Source organism: Xenia sp. Carnegie-2017, unplaced genomic scaffold (genome assembly GCF_021976095.1).
Source record: "Xenia sp. Carnegie-2017 unplaced genomic scaffold, XeniaSp_v1 HiC_scaffold_24, whole genome shotgun sequence".
NCBI classification, from domain to species: Eukaryota; Metazoa; Cnidaria; class Anthozoa; order Malacalcyonacea; family Xeniidae; genus Xenia; species Xenia sp. Carnegie-2017.
This window is the reverse complement of record NW_025813487.1, coordinates 11,274,435-11,299,114: the sequence shown is the minus strand read 5'-3', so window position 1 is coordinate 11,299,114 and position 24,680 is coordinate 11,274,435. Positions and strand designations below refer to the sequence as shown.

Genomic DNA, 24,680 nt, shown 5'->3' with positions numbered 1-24,680 from the left:
ACCAAGTTAAATATTAAAGAGAAAAGCCACCAGAAAAGAAAGACAAGTATCTCAACCGACACTGCACTAACAACTGGCTTGACTGTCACTAGAAAGCACGTCATTATAACACACAACTTTTTGTTGAACACCTGGAAATTCATTCCAAAACAACTTATCTTGAGTATTCTTAAAGAACGTCTGAGTCCAACTTACATTAAGGCGAGAAGTTATTCTCGTTTCAGCTAGCCCAGCTCTTTCCTGTTCAATCCTTCTCTTCTGAGCTGCGATAAAGTTTTGAATATCATCAATTTCGGTCATGTTAACGTAAAAATTAAGGCGGTCACTGCTTTGAAAATCCTTATATGACGACGCTTTTTCAAATAAATTTTCGTCTGATCCCCTCCTTTAACCAAATATTCGATTCATGAACAAGTTAACAAGTTGTTTTAATGTGTTTAAATCGAAGTACTGCCAACTGTGGCCAATACACTGACAACAGCGGTTGCTGCACACTTCAATGTCTTTTTAATGAACAAAACTACTCTTAAGAATTACAAGAGGTGCATTCCAATATATCTTTTCATTTGAATGAAACACAAAACCGCCAGATATTGTTTTCGAAGTATAATTAAATCCAACTCAGACGGCCGACATCTTGTGTTGTTGTAGTAACAATTCGACATGCTTCCCACTGAACTGTATGCACCGTCCATCACTAGCTGGATGACGCATACGCAAAATATGCAAATGTTGCGTGAAGTACATACGTCTACGCTTGAATGATTCTAAACGAAAACAGAGATCGTTGTTCAAAAGCTGATTTTCAACAGACAAAGGCTTTTTTCCTACACGCAAAAATTTATTTACTTATATTTATTCATCTGTATAATCTTTTAGGAGCTCAGCGAAAACGGTGATTGTCGAATATGCAAGTGGTATTTCTCAATTTTCAAAGCATCTTCACAGCATAAGGTGTGAAAACATTAGTTGCAGGTCGTTTTTTGATTTTCTAGAAGAAGCCATTGATGTGTGCCATTCTTTAGCAAACACTATTTACTTGGTAATTATGAAAAGATATATGATGCTGCTTATGTCAATAGTTGTGGTATTAAAATGTTTTTTTCCATCGACAGGAGGTGAGTTAACTGTGATACTGCTTAATTCAAAAATTCTCGTTATTTTCCAAAGTATCTTAATTTTCTATTTGTCATTGTTCTATTATGACAAATGGCGAACTAAAAAAGCGAATTCCTTAATTTTTCTTGATCAATCGAATTTATTGCACATTTACGCATATCTTTGGATTCAAACAGGGCATTTACGACTGATTTTGACAGCAAAAGCAACTTGCCAACAAAAGACAACTTTGCCAGAAAATAAAATTTCATCAATTCAAGTTAATTTCAGATTATTATTGTCGTATCGTGGTCAAATATTACTCGAATCATTCGATTTAATATCTTTAAATAAAAAATCTGCACTGCAGTTCCAATCCTCACGGAGAAAATTTTGTCTCAGATAATGGAGTTTCAAAAACACTTTCGTCTATCTCGAAGGCAAATCATCAATACTCGCATCTATTGAATTAAAAATTGAATTAATACTTACAAATGTATATGCTATTTACTTTTCGCTAGCCTATGTTATGAAGTATTTATTCTTCTTTAGCAAGAGTTTCAAAACATGGTCTCAACAAGAAGGTGGAAGGTACAGTAATTACTAACTTCTTTGCACTTCTAGACCGAATAAATTCAATCAAATAGAAAAAATGGTCATTACAATAATTTGTCTTATTTTTCACAATATGTTAAGTGGAAAGGGCGTCGAACCCAGTGAAAAAAGGATTGAACATATTTCATACGACAAACAACATTCAAGGTATCACTGATAATTTTCAAACATGCACTTTGACCGTTCAAACAACAAAGAATATTTTTAACGGGGAACTGAAAAAGCGACTGTTCACTTTTTAGATCTCATTCAGAATCCATCGGCAATAGATCGTGAGGAGTTAAATGAAATAAGTCGACTGGACAGTATGAATGACCTAATTGTGAATCCACAAATTAATGACGAGACGCGTAAGTTTTAGAGTAGTTTCAACTTAAATATCTGCAGAAAATGTTTCGCCCTCCGATCACAAATGATGTTTTTTAATCGGAATATACAAGGACTTGTTTATTCTAAGTTTCAACGTCAGATCACTCCTAATGAACATTGAACACTCCATACTGGAGTATGTAAGAACTCGAGTATCAACATCAGATCACTTCAGATTAAGACACTAGACTGGAGTATACAAGAACTAGTGTTTGAACAACAGATCACTCCTGATGAAGACATTAGACTGGAGTATATTAAGACGCAAGTTTCAACATCAGATTACTCCTGATGAAGACACTAGACTGGAGTATATAAGAACACAAGTTTCAACATCAGATTACTCCTGATGAAGACATTAGACTAGAGTATATAAGGAACCAAGTTTCAACATCACATCACTCCTTATGAAGACACGTGACTGGAGTACATAAGGGCTCAAGTTTCAACATCATATCACTCCTTATGAAGACCCTTGACTGGAGTATACAAGGAGCTAAGTATCATTTTTAGATCAATCCTGATGTAGAGACAACATAAGCATATAGTGGAAGTTTTATGTTAACTCATATTTACAAAATTTATATTTAAGTAACGTGTAAATGAGCTAAGCGTTGTACTTATTACAAAACAGAAAGCCTGGCACGACAGGGTCTGGATCCAAGAATTGCAATGCAAATCTCAAAAATGGACCACAACCTGAACGATATTCTCGGTCCTAAGCGCCCAAGCTCACAAAAAAATACGAACGCAGAACAAAAAGGTGACATTTTTAATGACTACGGCGAGGAATACAACCCTGATGGCAGTTTAAACATGAAGAGCAGCGATTGGCCTGAGTACCAAATAAAAGACACTTACCCTTATAGGAGCATTCATCATGAGGGACTTGACTCCACGTTCCCAGGCAACAATGATGCCGGTCGTTTCCACAACGCGGGCGGAGAAATATCGCCCGAAATCTCACAGGCCGCGCTTTATTCGAACCCAATTCCCGGTCATAAAAATTACCTTTCTCTCGGCATGAACATCGGCATGGACAAACCCCAGGATGCTTCGCAAATGTCACGATTTGTCGAAGATGTGACGAGCGGAAAATCGATGGACAAAAATTTGTTGAGTCCTGCGTTTGGAAAGCCCGTGGCGAAAGGTGCGGGATTTCGAATTCCAGGGGAGTTTAGCTTCAAGGGAGATCAGAAGCCGTTGCCAGATAAACAGCAGGAGGCGAACTTCATCAAGAATTTTATGAGCTCAAGAAAAAACAAAATCCAACGGAAAAAGACACAATAGAGAGCTCAAAGAAGAAAAGCAAAAGGTATATTAACAACTGACGGTTACATGATTTTTCGGATCAATCACTCAACACTATATTTCTCTGAAATGAAGGGAATACAAAGGAGCTTTGTTTTTGGAGCATTTCACAACCTTCGACATCGTTTCAATTGTTTTTCAGATAAGTGGACGCAAAACAAAGAATGGTCTTTTTCATTATTTATACCATTGCTCCTGGGATCAAAGCTCCTGTGAACGACGTTGCAGGAGTCCTATTTATTGTAGATTAACATGAGCCAATTGACATGAACGTATTCCCCATCACCGTAGAGCAGTTTGCTGTTCGTTGTCTTGGAAAAAGGGTTTACTTTATTTCACATTTTGTAAACGGTCACTGCATGGTAAACGATTTAATGATGAAAGAAAATAAATGTAAAGAATAAAAGCATTGTTTTTGTTATCTTGCAATAGCGAAATGAAAACTTTAGACTGTAGTATTAATATTAAATACTCAATGACAGCTGAACTTTTTGCCTTAGCTTTTTCAAGCAAAGAGTGAAATGAAAATACTCATCACAACAATGCCTCCGCGAACAAAGACTTCAATTTCTTTTTTTCTGATGTAAGGTTTGGAATCGCTTGGCGATGCTAGCGTATACGTCATTCGCATGTTTGCCTGATGGATCCAACACGTTTGCGCGAAGCCTACTGGGAATGTTTCCGGGCGGGTTGTACAACGCCACAACGTAGAACTCGTTCTTGTTCGGGTTCTTAAAACATCCCATGCCAAGTTCCAAGACGTCTTTCCAAACAACCTGATGACATATAAAAGAAGTCGGATTGCTTGGAGAGCAACGACAGTCGATATAACTTTTCTCAAGTTGCTACCTAGCAACATTGTTTTACGCAGAATTATGGCTACCGTGTACTGTAGGTTGTGTCTCTGGGTGTATAAATAATAAATCAGTCATATGCAAGCCCATAGCACAAGGTTTACATGTATATGGGTGGTAAGTAACTTGGACTCAATCACCAAGTGAATCTCTTTTGTAGCTATAATAGCGAAAGGCAAAACTGATGGTGTTATACAATTTTAGGTAAACGTTAACCCAGTTATAGTTATACTAAAGTTAAGCTAAAATGAAGTATATATAACCAAGACGAGTGGATCTCTGAAGTGACTAACATTTGGGCAAGCAAAAGCCGCCCTGCGTTGAGAAAGAATCACCAACCTAGCTACAAGAGTGGCTGCGGAACAAAATATTGGATACTATGTGTAAGAGGGGTAGCTGAGCAATTTGGTAGTTAGAGAATTTGAGTTATAAGTACTGATGCAAAGAATGTGTCACAGGACTTTGCTTATTGAAATTGTGAATCATAAAATATGACAAAAAGTAAAAGAGTGTAAGAAAAAACAAAGGCTTGTATTCTTTTAAAGAATATGTCTGATATAGTTCGGTGTTTTTTCTACATAAATAGAAAGATTTCTTTTTCTGATCTAAACAAACTAGTCGGAAGAAAGAGTACGATCTCAATTGATATCAAACATCAACCGATCGAGGACAGAGTGTTTTTACAAAACGTAAACGGAAAAAACTAGTGGTTCCCTAGCATCGTTCAACGTTTTTTATTCAGCTCTTCATAATAGCATGTGCTTCGCAAAAAAATTACCTTATCCTTGTAAATGTTTTTAAAATAACATTGATATAAATACCTGCGTAAAGGTGTCTGTATCAGAATTGAGGCTGGGAGCAGAGAAGCTGTAAGTCTTGCCTTGATTATACCAAAGTTTCACCGCTTCTTCAAATGCATTGTCGCAGCTTGCAGAATTAGGATCTTCATAAAAAATATTGTTACAGTTGTTTATTTTGCTCAAATCAAATTGCGAGAACTAATGGCTTTCATCACTTTAGCAGACAACCGTTTAAAGAAACGACACCTCGTGTACTTTAGTGATATTTATGCAATTGAATTTGGAAAGAACGCTATGTTTTTCATATTTAAAGTTCAATGTTTCAATTTTCCTTTTCCGTAAAGATACCAAAGTTGTTCAGAGTATTGCTAGGTAGAACATTGTATATTTTGACCTGCTCCTTTCGTTGAACTTTGAAGAGTCTTTGGATACTCTTCATCAGGAAAGATCAATGATTGAAAAATCGAATCATTACCTGTATGAGCTCCAGTCTAAGAGGGCAATTGTACATTTGCTCTGACTTCAAAACACAATCCCCTTTTCAGAGTTCACATACGGAAGAGTGCTCGTATAACTTAGTATGATTAATGTCATTATGATTACCGCTGACAGCAGACGCAATGGCATCAAACTTTACAGCCGTGAGCACACAATTTTCCCGCAGGCTAAGCTAAAATAAAAAAAAATACCTGAAATGCGGGCAACGTTCTCTCCATATTGAGTGACAGATTTAACGAGAGCAACGTCAAGAGTTCCTTTAGTAGCCATTTCAGTCGCCATCTTTACGGCTTTTGCAGCAATTTCCTCGTTCCATACCAAGGGCGAAACGTTATGCTTTTTGCGATACACGTTGTGAAGAAGCAATCCTTTTTGGCCCCCTATGACCGGAAACACGTATGTAAAGGATTTTGATGATCATAGAGGGTCTAACGTTGGATAAATTGAAAGATTACGAAAGAGGGCAGCCGCTTCGCCCCCGTAAATTGGCCCCTGTATAATTTCGAAATACCATCATAACAATGCTGTTGGTTAAGTGTTTCCATAAAACAAGTCTGCACCTATGCACATGTTTTTGAAGAATTACTGAATATATTCATGAATACGTTTATGTTGTACTAAAGATTGCCAACCGCAAGATTTGCCATTATGACAATAATTTATTACTATCAAGAGTAAACTTGATGTCGAAATAACATCTTCATATACTCTGGTCTGGTGTCTTAAACAGGAGCAACCTGATGTTGAAAGTAAAGGTATCGCATATTCCAGTCTGGTGTCTCTGATATTAAAACTTTAGTTCTTATATACTCCAGTATAGTGCCTTTATGAGAAGTGATCTTATGTTGAAACTTGAGTCTTTATATACAACAGTCTAGTATTTTCAACAAGAGTGACCCAATGTTGAAACTTGAATTCTTATATACTCCAGTGCAGTATCTTCATTAGGAGTAATCTGATGTTAAAACTTGAGTCCTTATATACTCCAGTCTAGTGTCTTCATCGGGAGTGATCTAATGTTGAAACTTAAATCCTTATATACTCCGATTAAGGTGCTTTCATCAGGAGTAATCTGATGTTGATACTCGAGTCCTTATATACTCCAGTCTAGTGTCTTCATCAGGAGTGATCTGATGTAAAAACTTGAGTCCTTATATACTCCAGTCTAGTGTCTTCATCAGGAGTGATCTGATTTTAAAACTTGAGTCCTTATATACTCCAGTCTAGTGTCTTCATCAGGAGTGATCTGATGTTGAAACTTGAGTCCTTATATACTCCAGTCTAGTTTCTTCATCAGGAGTGAACTGATGTTAAAACTTGAGTCCTTATATACTCCAGTCTAGTGTCTTCTTCGGGAGTGATCTGATATTAAAACTTGAGTCCTTATATACTTCAGCCCACTGTGTCCGAATCGAAGCTGCAATAAAAAGACTTACCATCGTCAGCCAAAGTACAAAGAATAAGTTCAAAAACAGCGACAAACGCGAGCAATGAGCTCAAATGCTTCTTCGTCATTGTAAAATCAAAGCTGTGAGACCTTGTAGAAAAAATTTTAATTACAAAGGGATTGAAATTGTTATAGTGGCTTTGAACGAGATGTCCAAAAGACATTTGTTTCCATTTTATGGCAAGAAAGAAACGAACACTAAGAAAAAAATATCTCACCTGACTATGATACGAACAAATTGAAAAGTCGTAATATTAAGTTGCTCTGACGATATCTAAAACAAACAGGATGATTAGTCACACTAAATCCCGCCAGTATCCATGACAGCGACAATGTTATCTGTGCCTTTCTGCGCCTTTCTGCTTGAATGGACGTTGAAAAAATATAACAGGTGAGATGTGAGGACAAAACAGGTGGTCGAGTAGATAAAGACGTTGTCAAAATCCTGTATTATTTGGATGTTCAAATGCCTAGGACCAAAACTATGTGCGCACAGCTTTTATTTTCAGCAAAATTAACAAAAAGGTTCCGCATTTTCTTTCTGGAAAAATTTCTCATATCTTACAATTTCTTTCGTTCGATATGACGAATTTGCTTACGAAATTAACCATTGTCCTCAGACAAGAGGGCGACAATTCGATATTTTACCAATCAAATTAAGCGCAATTTCACGAAATACGAGATAATCAAATGGTTCAAATCACTTTCTTAAGAGGTTATGACGTAGTAACCGAAGTCAATGCTGTAAGAACGGCGCGCGCGGACTGTAAACAAAGATCATAAAACGAACTGTCGACAGGTTGCATTGGAAAACAAAAGATTTTTGCCTTTCCATCCGAGCTTAATTCTGTGTGCTAAGGTGCATATGGTTGGGGTTAGGCTCTCGATGATTGGGATCACTTACGAGCATGAGTTCCAACTCTGTCAAATTCGAATCGGGCCCAATCCCCGTCTGCAGACTGCACTTTTATAAGGGTAAGTACATTAAGTGACGATGGATATTAACACAGCATGGCGAAAAAGACGCATCAGATATTTTCTTATCAAGAACAAGAGCTAGCTACAGACAAAAAAAGCCGTCTCAATGAAAAAAAGATGAAGTCGAGTTTTGGCATTCCGTAAAACAACGAAAAATTTTGACAAGTCGTTTTGTGACAATAGAATAACGATAATACTTGGCGATTGGACTGTGAATCATTGAATAAAATTCATGCCCTCCGTTTGAATATAACACATCGCTCAATAGTCATACAAGGAAATGCATATTTTGTATTTAAGGTATTCTACAGCTGACTAACGAGGTATTTGACACGTTCCCGATTCATTATTCCTTGACTCTTAATTGAACATCAAAGATTACGGTCATTGATAACATTACATGCTTGACAACAGTTATCTCTGATTAATTCTGCTTCATTCGACTTCGCGTTTCACAGTCGGAACTTAAAGCTACAAGAGCTTTTCGTTGCGGTGCAAATTTTCAAGCAAAATTACAATTCATTTCTTTAGAAAATTAATCCATTCATTGTGGTTTCAATGATTAAACACAAAAATATTTGCGCTGTGGGAGTAAAAAACGGGCTGGCTTCACTACTGCTGACCGTCAGACAATACATCTGTACAATTAAGATTGTAGGATCACTGATACAACTTCATCCTTTTACAAAATAAGCACTTCAATGATATTCCATATCTTTCGTAAAATAAGAAATTCCACCGTCCATCATTAAGCTATCCGCGGGCTCATCCCGTAGGGGACTGGACACACTTATCTCCGTCGACTGCAAAAACTCGGGCTCGTCACCATGAGCATCCAGGATGTTTTCGTGCAAGGCAGGCTGGGAAATAATGACCTGCGTGCGACGACCGTCCTCGGCTATGCTGTCGATAGAGGATTGGGACTGAGTATTGCTGCCCGCGTGTGTAAAGTGTAAAGACTGGGGTGCGATAGGAGATGTGTAGCCTTGATCCAAGGCATCATGGGAATGACCGTAACATCTTCTCTTTGGATTACCAAATTTTTCCAATCTCTCGCAATCTTGGATTTCTAAAAGTCGAATAGAGCCAAAATTTTTAAATTCGTGTAAAAGAAGACTCGCAATCGTATAAAAGTTCTGGTAGAAGCATATGTCGAGGTTGTACATGACTAGCGTGCATTACAGTATTTAACCATGGCAAGCATTGTTGAACATGTTACTCAAGCCTCTATAAAATATTTCTCTTCCAGATAGCAGATGTTCATATGCAAAACAATTTCCTTCAAAACTGCATGTGTGTTTACTCAATGCATTGCACAAATCTCTTTTGTTTAGTTATTTGCTATTTTAAACTTCTTTGAATTAACACTGTTAATTGTTTCATTTGATAAATGAAAAAATGAATTTATTTGTATATCTTTGTGCGCATGCGGTATGCATTTGGCATGTTTTTTCTCCAAAAGTTGTCAGTTGTCAAAACTTAACATTGACCTCGGTATGAATAATTCTTGATATCATGCGAAAAACGAATTCAATAATTGTTTTATTATTCACCTCAGCTAACTGAAATATTATTAAGACTGAAAAATGTGAAACATTTTCAAACCTTCGCTAATTTGTCGCTGAAAGAAATCGGTTTTTTCACGTTCTTCTCCTTTAAATATGCTGTAAATATGTTCAAAACAAGCTTCGTCGCTTTTTTAGTGTTTTCCACTTCTTTTTTGCTCAAAAGTTTTTGCTTATTGTTCTTAGAAACTGTGGTGAACATCGTTTTCTGATTTTTTTCAAAACCTGCTTTTAATGGCGTCCATATTTGTAGAAACTATTATCTGTAGGTATGACGTCATAATTGATATCGACAATTATCGGCAGGTAGTTTATCAATCACAGCCGAGAATACTCACATAGTGAATAATAATTAACAATTATTGGATGAGGTTGAGCATGATATCAAGAATAATTCAGACTAAGGTCAATGTTATTAACCCAAGCGAAGTTGAAGCGGATAACGTTGACCGAAGTCTGATTAATTCTTCATATCATGAGAAAACCGAATTTAATGATTGTTTTTTATTACACAATTATGTATATTTTGTAAGGACGCCATAAGGTTTTCCGTGCTTTGACAAAGTAATCTCAACGGTTCTAATTTCTCTTCCCCCCCCCCCAAAAAAAAAACTATCCTGGCTGACAGTGTTGCTAATTTCGTGTTTTTTCGAGTCCATATTTAAAATAATTTGAGTCAAATTCGTTTGTAAAGCGCTTGCAAATCTCCAAGAAGATTCCGCCACTTTTTGCGTTGTCAGTTGTCACATCAAAAATTGTCACAACAAAAATTGTCACATATATAAATGTTACCTATTTATAATTTTCAATATTTTGTAGGTGGCAATATATTAAGAATCATCTATAGGCTCTTAGCCAATCACAATCAATCTCGGTTATTTTATAATAATTTCACTTAATTGCAAATTTCAGTTTAACTGATTGTAAACATCGTCAAAAACCATTCCAGAAAAGACAAAGTACCATTTTTCAACGAATACTCCAGCAAGCCATGAGATTTTTAAATGAAAGTCGCATTCGTGGGAGTTAGTTTACTTTTACGTGCAAATGTTGAACACAAAAGCGGGACGTGGCTTGCTTTTCTCTTGTATTAAAGCGCATAAAGAACTGCAAACAGTAGCAAAGAAATTCGACAAATCGATATGAAGCTATGCTAGAAAAGTTCAATCGAGATAGGTGAACCAATCCTGTCGTCAAGCAGATCAATATCGATATATTTTGATTAAAATATGTTATAATTATCGATACCTTCAAGTGATGTTGTCGTTGAAATTTCCTCTTCAGAGGCGCATTCCAGTTGTTGATTGTGATGTAAGATATCAGAGACAGCCTCCTCCCCTCTTCCACATACATTCGGTTGATCTGAGTCTGGGAATTCATCAGCGGTCTGCTCGTGTGGTGGTGAATCGACTATGATAACCCTACCATCATTCTCTCGCACGTTCGACGCCAGACCTGGCCGGACAGGCGTACACACAGGTCGACGAATGGTAGGATTTACCTGAACCAAAAATGTCAAAAACATTTTTGCTGGTCCATTATTTTGGCGTAATGAATGGACCATGGGTATAATAAGCGTATTCTTACAATAAGTAAACAAACTTCCTAAAGCAAAGAGAAAAAAGTAAAACGCAAAAAAAACCCGAAACAAAAAACGACGTACAAGTGCGAGTCATAGAAAAAACACTCGGAAAGTGAGTTTCGTTATCCAGAGGACAAAATTTCAAGGGATTAACTTTTTACTGACGAAAACTAGAGAAGTGAAAGCCAACTAGTACAAAACAGCGACGACGAGGAGAAAAGAAAGCTTCGTTTCAAGTGAAAAGATGCCATAAAAAAACCCTTTTATAAAACTCGCTTTCTCGATCTTTACTGAGAAATATCGTAGCTATGTCTTGTTGTACAAACCTCGCTCTAAGGAGCTCGATCTGTACAAAAAAACTTCGGCTTGACATTTCTCCATAAATATCTCGGGCTCGGTTAACAAGGACTTATTAAACGTCAATTTTTACATTATTACACTTTATCGTAGCAAAATAGAGCTATTATCCACGAGTGTCGTTTAATCCCCTTAACGATTCGCAGAAATATTTTCTCATTTACACATTAAACCGAATGTCCTTCCAATCGGACGAAAACTTGTAACACTCCCTGGACGCGTGATCTAAAATGTTTGACTCCATAAACTACAGTACACGTGGAGTCTTCATGACGACGGAACTGGTATTGAAACTTGAGTTTTACAAACACTCCATCAGAAGCTATCGCATCTTTATTGTTGAGTCCTTTGCAAACTCCAATCTAGGGTCACCATCATCAGCATTTTCCTCACAGTACAGTGAATATATATAGTAGAGCCACTCCGCACATTTCTTATTACGCATGTGATTATCATAGTGGCAGCCAGTCAATTGCTTTTTTTGACAAATAAGAATGATGAAATGGCTAACGACAGCCAATAGTCTAATTAAATATGCAGCAGCCAGTCGCACACAAAGTGGACATACTGTATATTTCCTATACAGTGGTCTTGATGTTGAACCCTCATTAAATTCAAATCAATGTTCACTTCAGAACTGATCGAATGTTACAAACTGAGTTCTAATCACTGAACTGTAGTGATTTCGCACATAGAATAATGCACAATATAGAGTCTTAGTGTCATACACAAAATAGCTTGAGTATATTAAGAACATGAACAGACCTTTTCGACTCAGTCGTCACATTCCAGTCTGAAACAGGTGTACCAACCAAGAGAGGCATAAAAACTCACCTGCAAAGTGTTAGAATCATGAACTGGAGGCGTCTGTCGCACTGAAGTATTGCAAAGCGATGTCTTTGCCAACTTTGCGTTCAGTTCGGGAGAGGCTTGATGCAGAATGTACGTTGCCCCTGATCCATTGACTGAGCACTGTACAGGTTCAACTATGTATGAAGTAGGCTGCGAGGGGTCTGTGCTCGGAATAGGTCGTAAATGCACCATTTCATACGTGCTTATCCCGTCCGAACCCTTGCCATCCCCACGAGCGATGTATATTTCTCCGTCAACTACAACAATGTCAATGAAGTTATATGTTGTGTTTAAACCAGTGAACTGTAATATGAACTGGAACAGTAACTTCATATAAAAGCTTTATGCTTAGATTGATGTTGACTGATGCGGTGGAAAGGACTGGTGCGACCTGCAATTTCCATGCCAACTCCTATACCCTATTTGAATAAAAAAGGACTGTTGCGTCTTGAATAACTATGCCATCGTGCTTGCTTCAAAGATGGCGGCAAAGTTCTCGTCCCAGTTGATACTACATTTTTAAATATGTTTGTATTGAGCTTGTTGGCGTAACACCGTACACTATAAAATCTACTCAACATGTAAAATCTAACCAAGTCTCCAAACAAAATCTACCCATTTTCCCATTTGTATTTTGGGACTGTGAGGCCTATCATAAAATTATACGGGCCTCACTCTTGGTATTTTATAATTTTTAAGGGTTTGACCAAGATTAGGCACGAATAATTTTGAACAGATATTTTTCAATTTTCTCTTTCCGATGCAATACATAAAACAAAAATCGTCATTTCGTTGTCAGTTCTGACCAAATGTTGTTGCAATGTGAACAAAACTAGAGAATTATTGCTGATTTCTGGTCCCATATAGATACGTAACATGAAAATTGAATAAGATATTTTATATTTATGATCAACCTAATAAACCCACCCACCAGAAGATATAATGTACGTTATACAAGGATTAGACTTTGATGGAATCTATTTCACTTCTATTTTAAGGAGTTCAGTCCCTCGAAAACTTTGCTTCACCTCTCCCGTTGAAAGGCGTCAGCAAGTTGCTTATGGAAGTAGAAAAGTCTTCGGAAGCTGTCTTTATACTCTGACGCTGCAAGTGCCTATGTAGCCCATTAAAAGTTCTTAGATTCATCTAGTTAAAAAAACTTTCAAGTGAAACAATCTTCAACTCAGACTGCAAAAGTTCGCATGTGTGAAACCTTCGCATAAAAAAGTTCGAATCAAATCTAGCTCTTGTTAAATAAATACTCGTAACTCACAGCACACAAAATGCTTCATTGCTTCACTAAACACGTTTATCAACTTTACTCTGAGTGTTTGTCACAGTTGTCCGAACAAAGTATTCAAACTTTCTCGACGGTCGATTCAATTTATTTGACCACGGTTCGTAAAAAACTTGAACATTTTCAAATCTGAATTTAAAAATTAAAGGCCCTAACAGTACTTGAATTTATTGAGATGTGCGAGAATATGCTTGAATTCGAATTTTTTCGATCGAATTCTTCTAAACATGTCATTGTACTACTTCTCAAAAGTGGAAGTTGAAATTACATCTTAAACTTTCATTAGAATAATAGCGAGAGACTTGCAAGGCGGGAAACGAATTCGTGTCAAAAAAACAATTGCTCAACAAAAAATTCGGAACAAAGCCAATTTTTAAAGAAATTATTTATTATTATTTTGTAACGTTTCGTCTTTACACAAGACATTATCAGACTTCTATAAACGCACACTTGATCATTTTAACTACCTGTCTGATGATGTCTTGTGTAAAGACGAAACGTTATAAATAATAAATAATTTCTTTAAAAAATGGCTTAATTTCGAACTTAATTTGGGCTGTTGTTTTTTAAACCTTCATTGCAAAAAAAGTAACTCGTGTGTAAAAAGAGTTAACGTCAGAAAGTTGAAAAAACCAAACAACATGGCAGCTCTAAAATCATATGAGAAGTCACCATTTACTCTCGATTCTTTAGTGAAAAGTTTTTTTTGTTTTATCTTTGATGTTTTTAATGTTTTGTTACTTTACTTTCGCTTTGTGTTCAATTCAATGCCGTCCTTAAAATTTTCAAAATAAGTCCTCGACAAGTGCTTGAATTTGACTAATTTAGCATTGTACGAACCCTGTTTGACGACCTACACTACAATGGAATTCGCGCGATGCAATTCGATAATATGATGCAATTATTCTAACCTGTTAGAGCATGCCCAATAGTTGTCGAGACCGTTGCAGAGGTGGCCAGCGACGAGTTCGAAGATATTGAAGTGGTTGGCGATTGTTCGGTGGAACTAAAACTCGATAACCCCGTAGACTGTTTATTCACACGATATTTTAAATTTTTGGCATAATGATTATGGAGGTATGAAACCTTTTCTGAAAGGAAAGGAATGATGAAAGGCTTTCATATTATGTCTCGAGAGATGCTTAGAAAAAATACATATAGTATGTATAAATGTGTAATACTTGTTCATATTAATCATGGCGGATGAAAATTTTGGCAAGTATCACTATCTTTTGTCTGCCCGGCGAAAGACTATCTTGCATGTCAAGTGGAGAGCTCCAGATGTTGTAAGTAAAATGTCGTTTGTATCCTAATTATATAGAGATATCTTTACGAAACTCTTTCCCCCTTCACTTTATTAACAGAACCGTAAAACGATATCTCGACAACAAACAAAGCAAAAACCTCAAACTAGACCCCGAAACTCCTGACACGACGATCACAACCAACACAAATGAAAAATCCAAAATAACAACTCTATACTTCAAACTACCATACATCGGACATTACTCACGACACACACAAACGCAGACTTAAAAACATTAGGTATTGACATTCGACTAATTTTCACATCATTAAAGATCAAAAACCTTTTCTCATTCAAAGACCAATCCCTGATTCAATGAAATCAATGGTGGTATATGAATTTAATTGCGCGCGATGTAATTCCCGATACATTGGCGAAACTTCACGCCATTTATCCATCAGAATCAGGGAACATACCACAACAGACAAAAACTCTCATATCTACCGACAACTTCTTAAATCTCACTCATGTAAAACCAACTATTCACCCTCTTGCTTCAAAATCATCGACACTGCCGACACCTCATTCACCCTTAAAATCAAAGAAGCACTCCACATTAACAAAACTAACCCTGACCTCAATGTTCAAGTTTTTAAATTCAATACAATATTTAGTTTATAATACGCTCGGACGCTCCTCATTAATTTATCTTATTTCCTTTTTATTGCTGTAATTTATGTATCATATTACTTTTATATAAACCTTGTATCATTTATTATTTCACTTATACTGAAGATGGCATCATGAGATGTCGAAACATGTCTATTTTCAAAAAAGTTGTCGTTTATATTAAATGTGTATGCTAATTATACCGATTCAAACAGAAAGAAATAATTTTTCCTACCAGTAAAAGACAGCGAGTCAGAGACGTGTTTCTTGATCGACCACCATTTACTACGAAGCCACTGCGGAGAGCGTGCACTTCAAAAAAATGAAGACATGACATATAAGGACTCGAGTATCAACATCAGATCACTACTGATGAAGGCAGAAGACTGGAGTATAAAGAACTCAAGTTTCAACATCAGATCACTCCTGATGAAGACACTAGACTGGAGTATATAGGGAGTATAAAAAAAGTAGTTTATTGGAAAAAGTACTCTAAAACCAGACGCGCACGCACTAGCCAACGTAAGATCTTTAAAACGTAAGTTCATATTTTCGCGTTTTTTGCATTTCACACTACGTTTTATTACAACATTTGTACCTTAAGGAATTGGCTTGGTATCAGATCACTTTTGGGGAATTAACTAGACTAGAGTGCAAAGAGTATTGCTAAATGTTTTCCCCTCCCCAAGTATGTTTCTCGATGCTTAAACTCCCCTCCCTCCCATTGGTCCATTACTATTCTTATTGGAAACAAAACAGACTTGCAATGAATCAACATGCATGTCCATCCGGGATCAAGTAAACAGCCTCACCATACCGTTTACTTAAAACAATCTCTGCTGTTCAATACAAAAGACGCCATCAAAAGTAATAACAACTAACCTTGCCCAGCCATCGGCCAGCTTCGCCCAGTCGATTTCACTTTCGCTTTGAACGCCCAAATTGCAAATTCTGTAAGGAAATAAGTCGCAAAATTTTAGAGTATTAATGATTCTTCCTATACAGTAGCCAAGTGTGACCATGAATCTTGTCGAATGAGCGTAACCCTACCCCCCTTTGTATTGAATTTTGCAACTATATAAGGGAGTTGAGAGAGTTCAAACTCATCGAACCAGATCCAGGCGACATAGCAGTAACCCCACACGCTCATTCAGAGCAATAACGTTCATTTAGCCTTTGTATAAAGTACAGTGGAACCTGCGTTACAACACCGTATCAAGCGGTCTTCCTTTGTGAATCGGTCATGTGGCACTATTTAAGTGACCTTCATGGAACGGTCACCTCTATTAAACAGGCGCGGTCACCTCCAATGCCCGAGGATCGTACGCGTAAGAAGAAAGTGAAAGTTGGGGGACACAAGCTTTTTGGGGCAATACAAATACATTTCACGATTGTTGAAGAACAACGGACATTTGTAAATGCTCAAAACACCCACGGTTCGTGTACACACGTTCATACTTTTTAATTAAATCAACTTCATCTGTTTTACTCCATTCTTTCCCACCACATTCCTTCCAATTTAGATAGTTCAACCATTTCGAACGACATTGCTTCTCGGACCTCGTTCCCACTCTCCTCGCGACATCCGTCCATTGTATGCCAGTCGTTACACTTTCCCGGGAACAGTTGAAGTCGACTCGTGCACTGCATCAGATAATAGTTCTTCTTCGTCATGTGACCATTTTCCTACGTGTTCCACGAATATAAAAACAACTATAGCCAACTAAAAACTCCATTTTTTAAACTTCGAAGACGAAAAACCGTTTTTGATATAGCTATATAGTGATTTGAGGTAGTTATTTGATGTAAAAGACTTTGATGATTAAGACAAGTGCGTGCACATAAAACTTCAAAAGTTAAAACGCGCAAAACTGAATTTCCGCTTTTTGTCAACATAGCAAAAATTCAACAATAGTCAACATGTTTGCATTTTACGTTCAGTTTATAATTTTGATTGTTCTTCCACATAAATATGAAAAAAGCTGGCTATTAATGAAGAATGTTCTCGTGAAATATTCATTTTCGAAATTTGTGGCCAGGATGTGAAATTACTTTATCCAGGACTGGGCGCAAAAAATAAAAATATACTGCAGTTAAGAAATAAAAAAGGTTTACGGTGTTTGTAAAACAGAAATTTAAAACAAATGTTTTAATTTTTCCTATAACATGTATTCACGATTAATTTTCAATTTCTATTTGATTGATTTAATTGACTTAGCTCAGGTCGGTTTCCACAGGCTAAGGTAAACTCAGCTATAGACCAATCAGCGCACGGGTTTTATTGTTGTTATTCTGTAGAAGCTTTCCAAAGATACTGCAAGGTACTCTCGAGTTCTCCTGAACTCCCTGATGTAGCCACTGAACATGGCTAAATCAACTTCCAGTTTTTAAAAGCAAACTTCCTTTTCTTACCTGATGAACAGTTGTCATTCAACAGGCGACAACGATCTTTCACGGACGAGGCGCTACGACCCAACGCTTGACCGATTGCGGTCCAATCGTTTCCGTGCATGCTTTTCAACTCCTTCAACTTCTTCACTTCATCCGGCGTGTATTTACCGTTGTAGTTCCCAGACTCGTACGTACGCAACACGCGACGATAGACGGCAAATAATGGCCGTTCAATGCCTTTCGCTAAAAAGAAGATATCCATGTTTGTTTTAACAACACTTACAGTAACCAAAACCACAACAAGACATTCCCCCTGCACTTCTGTTGTTATTTCTAGCTTCAAGCGTAGAGCTTACTAAGTACAGGATATTATTGTGTCTTAATGTAACTTTATCTAAAAATATACGCGGTTGTAGTTTTTCACAATCCTTCTCAGAGATGGCCACAAAGGCAAATGTGCTACGTCAAAGGAAAGTTTGCTACGTCATTTTAACAGTGCCACGCTTTGTGAACTTTGATACATGGCAAGTAATGAAAAATGAACACTGCATCAAATAGTCCTTATGAAAACTGAAATTGACATAACAATATTATTACATATCCTACAAGTAGTTTTGATCAGTATTCATGCAGATTCTGTTTAAGAAAGAAAAAGCGAGTCAAAAAGCTGAAAAACGTGTTAGTATTTTGAACAATAGCGAAACAGTTAACCTTTCCTTCCGTTGAACAAATAGTAATCTTGCTGTTTGATGATTGTAAAGACAGTCATTTGCCGAAGACTCGTCTCAAAAAAACAGCATGCTAAACAGTTGCGTTAAACAAAAAAGTTGTGAGCAATTGAAGGTTCTGATTGGTTAAAATGTGCAAAATTATTGCTGCATGTAGCAGGGTGGACAAACTGCACAAGAGTTGTCGCAAATGTGAAATGCTGAAGTTTTCAATCTTAAAGATTAACAATCTTAAGAAAATACAGTTTTAATCCCTAAGATACTCTACAGGTTTGTCAATTGATTTATAAGTCAATCCCCTAGACGGTCTAACAACCGTGTCAAAATAAGGCAAGGACGCCATCTTAGCTAAATAGTGGAAAACCGAGGCTTTCAGTCAAACATAAGTTTAAAGAAAGATGGAAAAAACTAACGCTATCAAACATTTTAAATAACAAGATGTAAACTATCACCTCAGCAAATAAATATCAGTGTAGTATAAGCAGATATTAATCGTACATACGTATCTTCAGTCTTGCTAGTTTTCAAGATTGCAGCTTGTCTCACTCGTAACTATAGAATTTTGGCCGAGTCAAGTACTCTTGGAGATTGGGTTCTAAGTTATTCGTCATCCTACATTCTAAAACAGCTACGGGAAGAGAAATCCATTTTCACTAACCGATACTGCGATAAAATGTCTTTCGTTTTTCCTTGCTTTGTTTGAATATAATTTCGCGTGGATCATTGACACCATGATTCTAAAAGTAAACAAAGACTACATGAAGTCCAGCGCACACGAAAGACAACGAATAAGAAGTTGAGAGTTCAAGACTAATTGAACTTTGGGTGAAAATTATTTTGGGTCTCATATAGTACCTTGCAATACTGCGTGATGTTATTTTGAAGATGCTCTACTTCTTCCTTAGACCACATTCCTTGACGCCACTTAACACCTGAGATGAAAAAAACTCAAGTGTACAGTACAGTCTAATCATTCCATTGACACTGGATTTAGTTCTAAACTTGAGTATTTATATACTTCAATGTAATGCCCTCATCAGTTGTCATTTGATGTTAAAACTTGAGTCCTCCTATTTTCCAGTGTAGTGCCTTCATCAGGAGTAATCTGATGTCGAAACTTGATTCCTTATACACCGTTTACTGTATTCATTAGGAGTAATCTGATGTTAAAATTTAAATAACTATATACTCCAGGCTAATGTCTTTTTCAGAAGTGATCTGATTACGATATATGACTCCTTTCTACACATAACCATTACCTTTTCCTTGCAAAGAAAGTTTATCCTCCTTTGTAGTAAACCACGCTTGGTTGATATCATCATTTTCCGACTGTGAAGTTCTCGTGACAGCGTTTGATGAAGATGCCATGTCTAGTTGGGACATGTTGTGTGATGATTGTTCCAATGTATGGACAGGTATGTCTGGGTCAACGATGATTGACTCGTGATACACCTCAATAACAGATGATTTCTGATTTTAACCACATGATATACATCACTAGGAAAACTACTGCATAGAATATAACTTCTTTAAATACAGCAGCACACCCATATGTGTAATTATAAGAAGCAAAAAACTGTCTGCAACTTGTTTCAGTCGAGTAAGGTTTCAATATGTTAGACTGTAATTATTATGTAAAAAACTATTCTTTAAAATTTGCGTATTGTTTTGAAGATACTACAGTGGAGTAAAGAGCCAGCAAGTTCGCTAATGCCATGTAAATTTTCTGTGTTCACTCACTGTAAAACAATAGATTTCTAAAGAAATGATTTTCAATGATCAAGAATTTACATAGCATGAGCAAATTTTCAGGCCGGCTACACCACTGAGTGACTACACTTAGGTTCATAACGCATGTGGACTCTTTCCAAATAGTTTTTGTATGGTGAAGTATGAACAGATTTACTGGATAGTGCATAGAACAGATTTACTGGAAAGCCACCATCATAAGTCTGATGATGTCCTGGGAATAAAGACGAAATATTACACCATCTTTTGTTTCAAACTCTTGTAATATCTTGGATAGTGCAAGGGGGTGCCACTCCCCAAAACATTTTTCACTGACCTAAGTATGAACAGATTTACTGGAGGGTCCAGGGGGTGCCACTCCACAAAACATTTTTCACCAACCTAAGTATGAACAGATGAACTGGAGGGTGCAGGGGGGTGCCACTCCCCAAAACATTTTTTACCAACCTAAATGAATTGTCCACCCATCCAAGAAACTCTCCAATTTTTAGCAAAACAAATCAGTAGTACAGTTACACTGAGTTTTTCAGGGAGAATTTCAATTTTCTGCACAACCTTTAATAGCTGCACTACCAGACCACCATGATTTTTAGACCCTTACTTTGTCTTATGTCTCTTCCTTACCAGCTCCCCCCTTCAAAAATTTTTTCATCCCACCCCAGTAAAAACTATGAAAATCTGTCCATGTGGAGAAGCATATTAAGATACTTTCTTTTAAAATCATACAAATATTGAGGTGATACAGCCGGTCATTTTAGTAAAATCATGATTGCATAAACACCAAAAATGCATTTTTGACAAAATGTAACAAACAAAACAGGCCAACTTCACAAAATGTCTGGATAAATTATTGGATTTAAATTTAACAGAAAAAATACCAAATGTTACTTCATAAATTCACAAGCTCTATAGCAGAATAAACTTTAGATTGAATGGTTGCTTTCTTACTTGGTCACTGCCTTCACTGATCTTTGCCACACTGGATGGCCTTATGCCTGATTCCTCTCCACCTTGAAAGGGAATATAGTTACCAGTTCACGCTTAGCTGTTGTTTTGTATTGCAAGTATTGGGCAAATCAACAGAAAAAAATTAAAAAAGAACTTTTAATATGTCACATAACTTTCCTGAAAATAATGACTCAGAAATTTACTCTAACCTCAACAAAGCCTGAACACAAGAAAATAGGTAGGAACTCAACTGGTTCAGTAGCATTTCATAAAAGCAGCCAACTATTTCAAGCAGTTTAGGTGAAATGATACATTATTGGTCAAAAAGCACATGGTCCTCACAAATTGAGGAATAGTTAGTAGTGTACTCAGCCCGCAGATTTATTCCAGCTGTGTAAATTTTAAAAGTTACCACCATTTATTCCTTAAGAAATCCATTGCAAAAAGATTTGAATTGCAAGAGTAAAGTTGGGCAGGTTATACTATTGGAAATACTTGATGTAAATTTTATCAACAACTGTGAAAATGTGTGCTTGTTCATACAAAAACAGCAGTTATCATTTAAGTCAATTTAATAAATGTTGAAATAACTTTATAAAACTAACTAACACAACTGAATTTTTCAAACAGCAAGAATTAAAAACACTGAACTAACCAGATTCCTTTCTGCCAACAGACAATGTCTTTGCAACGGAGGATTGCTCCACCAAAATATTGTCATCAACTTCACTTAATTTTTCATCCATCATGCACTTCTACAGTTTCAATTACATCAATCCATGGCTATAAATACAATTCATAACTCAAATTTACAATCAAAAACAATGTACAAAATTATGCCAAACATGCAACATATATGCTAATGTTTGTGTATGCTTACATAATTAAAAGAAGTATGAAAATAATTTAAGTGCTGAATGTCCATTTCGAAAGAGCAACACAAAATTATATCACAATAACCCAAATCTGATTTCATTACCTAACATATTTAAACTATTCATAATAAAATCAAAATATTGTTTAAATACAATTCAAACATACACAAGTTGACATAGTTTGTACGTAATTCAATTAAAAATCACTCACAACAAACGAAAAATACCAAGAAAATTCATAAGAACATTCCTCCTGTCACATCACATGATTATCTAATTTGAAATAGCTTCAAACTCGATATTCGTAAACATTATTCTCAGCTCTGTTGAAGTTGAATAGCTTCAACTTATGTCTGTTGACGCATGATCGCAAAAAACATGCAAGTACGACTTGTATTCCAGTCCATTGTAGGAAGAATTCTGGCTAACTCAGAATGTTGGAGTATTTAAAAAAACATTACTTTTTATTTACTCATTTGTATATATTGGATTTCGAATTTCGAGCGAGTTTTCCAGGTATCCGGGAACCGAAGAAGAACCCGAATGTGTTTGAAGAATGCCCGTATATGATTGAGTATTTTTTAACTGCTCGTCGGCTCGAATTCAAAAACAATTCATTCTATCATAATAAAACGAAATGCACTCGTTAAAACCACATACCATAGAACTTCAACAACGTAAATGTTTTTTCATCTTATTTTGCACTTCAGCTTTCGAATAAATTTGTATCGCCGATTCGCCATTCTCATTTTTATTGACTGCACGTCACGTGCCATATACTGCTGATCTCTCAGGAAGGTAATCTGGACGTCGATGCATTTCGTCGGTTCATCTTAATTTCTCTCCAAATTTCTCTTTTCAAACAAGCGATGTTCAGAACTCATATAGTAGTCAGTTTTCCCAGTTCTACGGAACGTGTAAATAATTTTTGAGATTTAGTTTGAACTTCAAATTTATTAGTTGGAACAAAAATTTATCAGTTTTTAACAACTTAATCTTATAGCGTGTATTCGATAAAACTGCTTTGTCTCACCTTGTCATTTTAACCAAGAGTGATTCATCGCTATAGTTTTACTTCTTTAAGCAACGAACTAATTGCAACGTACTGCTTAAATTGCTCCTTTATATTATAATTATCCTTTGTCCAAAAGTTACAATTCTCATTGGCTTATCAAGTTGACATATTATTTTTTCATTATTATCGCGTTCGTTAAGTACTTTATGTTTGCTCGTGGGATGTCAGTTTTTTGCGTAATAAGATTTACGTCTTGTTTTTGTTCAACATTTAACCCCTCCCCCTCATGTACGACAAATCAACTCATTGTCATTTCTACTTCTGCTGAATCTTATTTCATCATCATTTGTGTCTTCTAGTTCCATCATTTCATCCGCCTATTTTCAGTGGCGCAGGCGGGGAGCCCAAAAATATTACTTACATATATTACACTCTGTTTCATATGACTGACATTTTCAAGCTACAAATATAAAGACTTCAGCTTATTTTCAGAGGGTGTTTCTTCTGCAATAACTATTAAATTACAGTGTTTCTAGGAGATTTAGATTCTAGAAGCTCTTCAAATTTGTGGGTGTTCCATACTTAATATGGGATAACATCACGAAAATTCAACAATTAAGCGATGAAAATCCTTTTTTGCTATTTCTGATCTTTTTTCTGCATCATATCATAACAAAGAGATGTTACATTAAATTGAAATTTTGGAACGCGCACTTGTAAAAGCCTGGCCTTTAATATATCGCAAAAGTTCACCATATATCATGTCCGAACGACCATAAAAATCACCATATATGGTTCATTTGCAATTTTTCGTGTTGTATGTATATGGAAGCATAAGTCACATTGCAATATAATTTATGTAATAATTATAGTCATGAAAATTGAAAAAACAATTACATCAAATTTCTGTGTATCACAATAACAATTACTATAACAAAAAGTTGGTAGGTAGGATGTTGTTGAAAAGTTCCTCTTTTATACAACAAACTTGCATGGGTCGGATTTCTTTACAGGATTTCATAGTAAAGAGATTATGTAAAAATAGTTTCTGAGAAAGTTAATGTTGCTCTTTAGTCTGGTTCAATGAGATACAAGAAAACAGGAAAATATTAAAATTTTCGTCATAAGCAAAAGTTTTTTCTCTCCCCCCCCCCCGATTCACGCAGGCACAACAGCGCAACTCTCACAGTTCATCGAGCAGTGAAAGCCTAACTTCAAACCCCACCGTCTTAGATATAGTCACAGGAATAAAAATTCTTTTTCATCTTCTTCCTTTGCAAACGTTACCTCCAGTAACGAAATGTCTTCCGAACTCATTTTCAACCCTTGATCAGGAGGTCCAAAGCCTGCTGGGCAAGGGTGCGATCCAGGAGGTCCCGTTTACAAATGACGGCTTTTATAGTTGGTTATTTTTAGTCCAGAAAAAAGACGGGAAC

General features: G+C 36.3%; 4 protein-coding genes across 12 annotated transcripts in view; 1 reads left to right on the top strand and 3 right to left on the bottom strand.

Annotated features, from left to right (window-relative positions):
- LOC124450329 (centrosome and spindle pole-associated protein 1-like) overlaps positions 1-763 on the bottom strand; it is a 32,468-nt gene extending 31,705 nt beyond the window's left edge. For all 6 annotated transcript variants that reach the window (XM_047000975.1, XM_047000974.1, XM_047000978.1 and 3 more), the window contains exon 1: positions 196-763. In XM_047000975.1, coding sequence (XP_046856931.1) covers positions 196-300 — 105 coding nt within the window. In that variant the 5' untranslated portion in view covers positions 301-763. The remainder of the gene's footprint in view (positions 1-195) is intronic.
- Positions 747-3,799, top strand: LOC124450332. 4 transcript variants are annotated; one of them, XM_047000984.1, is made up of 7 exons: positions 747-895; positions 996-1,118; positions 1,651-1,689; positions 1,795-1,860; positions 1,956-2,063; positions 2,717-3,397; positions 3,536-3,799. In XM_047000984.1, exons 2-6 carry the CDS (start codon positions 1,049-1,051, stop codon positions 3,370-3,372), a joined length of 939 nt encoding a protein of 312 aa, XP_046856940.1. In that variant the 5' UTR covers positions 747-895; positions 996-1,048; the 3' UTR covers positions 3,373-3,397; positions 3,536-3,799. The 4 variants fall into 4 exon arrangements, with proteins under 4 accessions (XP_046856940.1, XP_046856943.1, XP_046856939.1 ...); XM_047000987.1 differs by having other exon boundaries at positions 747-917; positions 999-1,118; XM_047000983.1 differs by having other exon boundaries at positions 747-917.
- Positions 3,750-7,365, bottom strand: LOC124450333 (Golgi-associated plant pathogenesis-related protein 1-like). Its single transcript, XM_047000989.1, has 5 exons — positions 7,211-7,365; positions 6,982-7,082; positions 5,737-5,925; positions 5,069-5,190; positions 3,750-4,169 (listed from the first exon to the last, which is right to left on the bottom strand). The coding sequence occupies exons 2-5, from the start codon at positions 7,058-7,060 to the stop codon at positions 3,957-3,959; spliced, it is 603 nt and encodes a 200-aa protein (XP_046856945.1). The 5' UTR covers positions 7,061-7,082; positions 7,211-7,365; the 3' UTR covers positions 3,750-3,956.
- Positions 7,366-8,238: 873 nt separating this feature from the next.
- LOC124450330 (cyclin-D-binding Myb-like transcription factor 1) lies at positions 8,239-22,734 on the bottom strand. The gene is given in 15 exon segments (XM_047000981.1): positions 8,239-9,039; positions 10,784-11,036; positions 12,309-12,583; positions 14,535-14,714; positions 15,774-15,850; positions 16,421-16,489; positions 16,997-17,150; positions 17,153-17,224; positions 17,951-18,172; positions 19,316-19,394; positions 19,513-19,589; positions 19,917-20,109; positions 21,355-21,416; positions 22,010-22,137; positions 22,457-22,734. Coding segments are annotated over 14 exon segments (2,178 nt in total). The 5' UTR covers positions 22,104-22,137; positions 22,457-22,734; the 3' UTR covers positions 8,239-8,668.
- Positions 22,735-24,680: the final 1,946 nt, after the last annotated feature.

What these genes read in the sequence shown, in the direction of transcription:
- LOC124450332 (XM_047000984.1), top strand. Translation starts at nt 1,049, where the DNA reads ATGAAAAGATATATGATGCTGCTTATGTCAATAGTTGTGGTATTAAAA. An exon ending in TCTCAACAAGAAGGTGGAAG is followed by an intron (nt 1,690 to 1,794) that starts GTACAGTAATTA and finishes CAATATGTTAAG; the next exon opens with TGGAAAGGGCGTCGAACCCA. An exon ending in ACAAATTAATGACGAGACGC is followed by an intron (nt 2,064 to 2,716) that starts GTAAGTTTTAGA and finishes ATTACAAAACAG; the next exon opens with AAAGCCTGGCACGACAGGGT.
- LOC124450333 (XM_047000989.1), bottom strand. Translation starts at nt 7,060, where the DNA reads ATGACGAAGAAGCATTTGAGCTCATTGCTCGCGTTTGTCGCTGTTTTT. An exon ending in GAACGTTGCCCGCATTTCAG is followed by an intron (nt 5,191 to 5,736) that starts GTATTTTTTTTT and finishes TTTTTTATGAAG; the next exon opens with ATCCTAATTCTGCAAGCTGC. An exon ending in ATACAGACACCTTTACGCAG is followed by an intron (nt 4,170 to 5,068) that starts GTATTTATATCA and finishes ATATGTCATCAG; the next exon opens with GTTGTTTGGAAAGACGTCTT.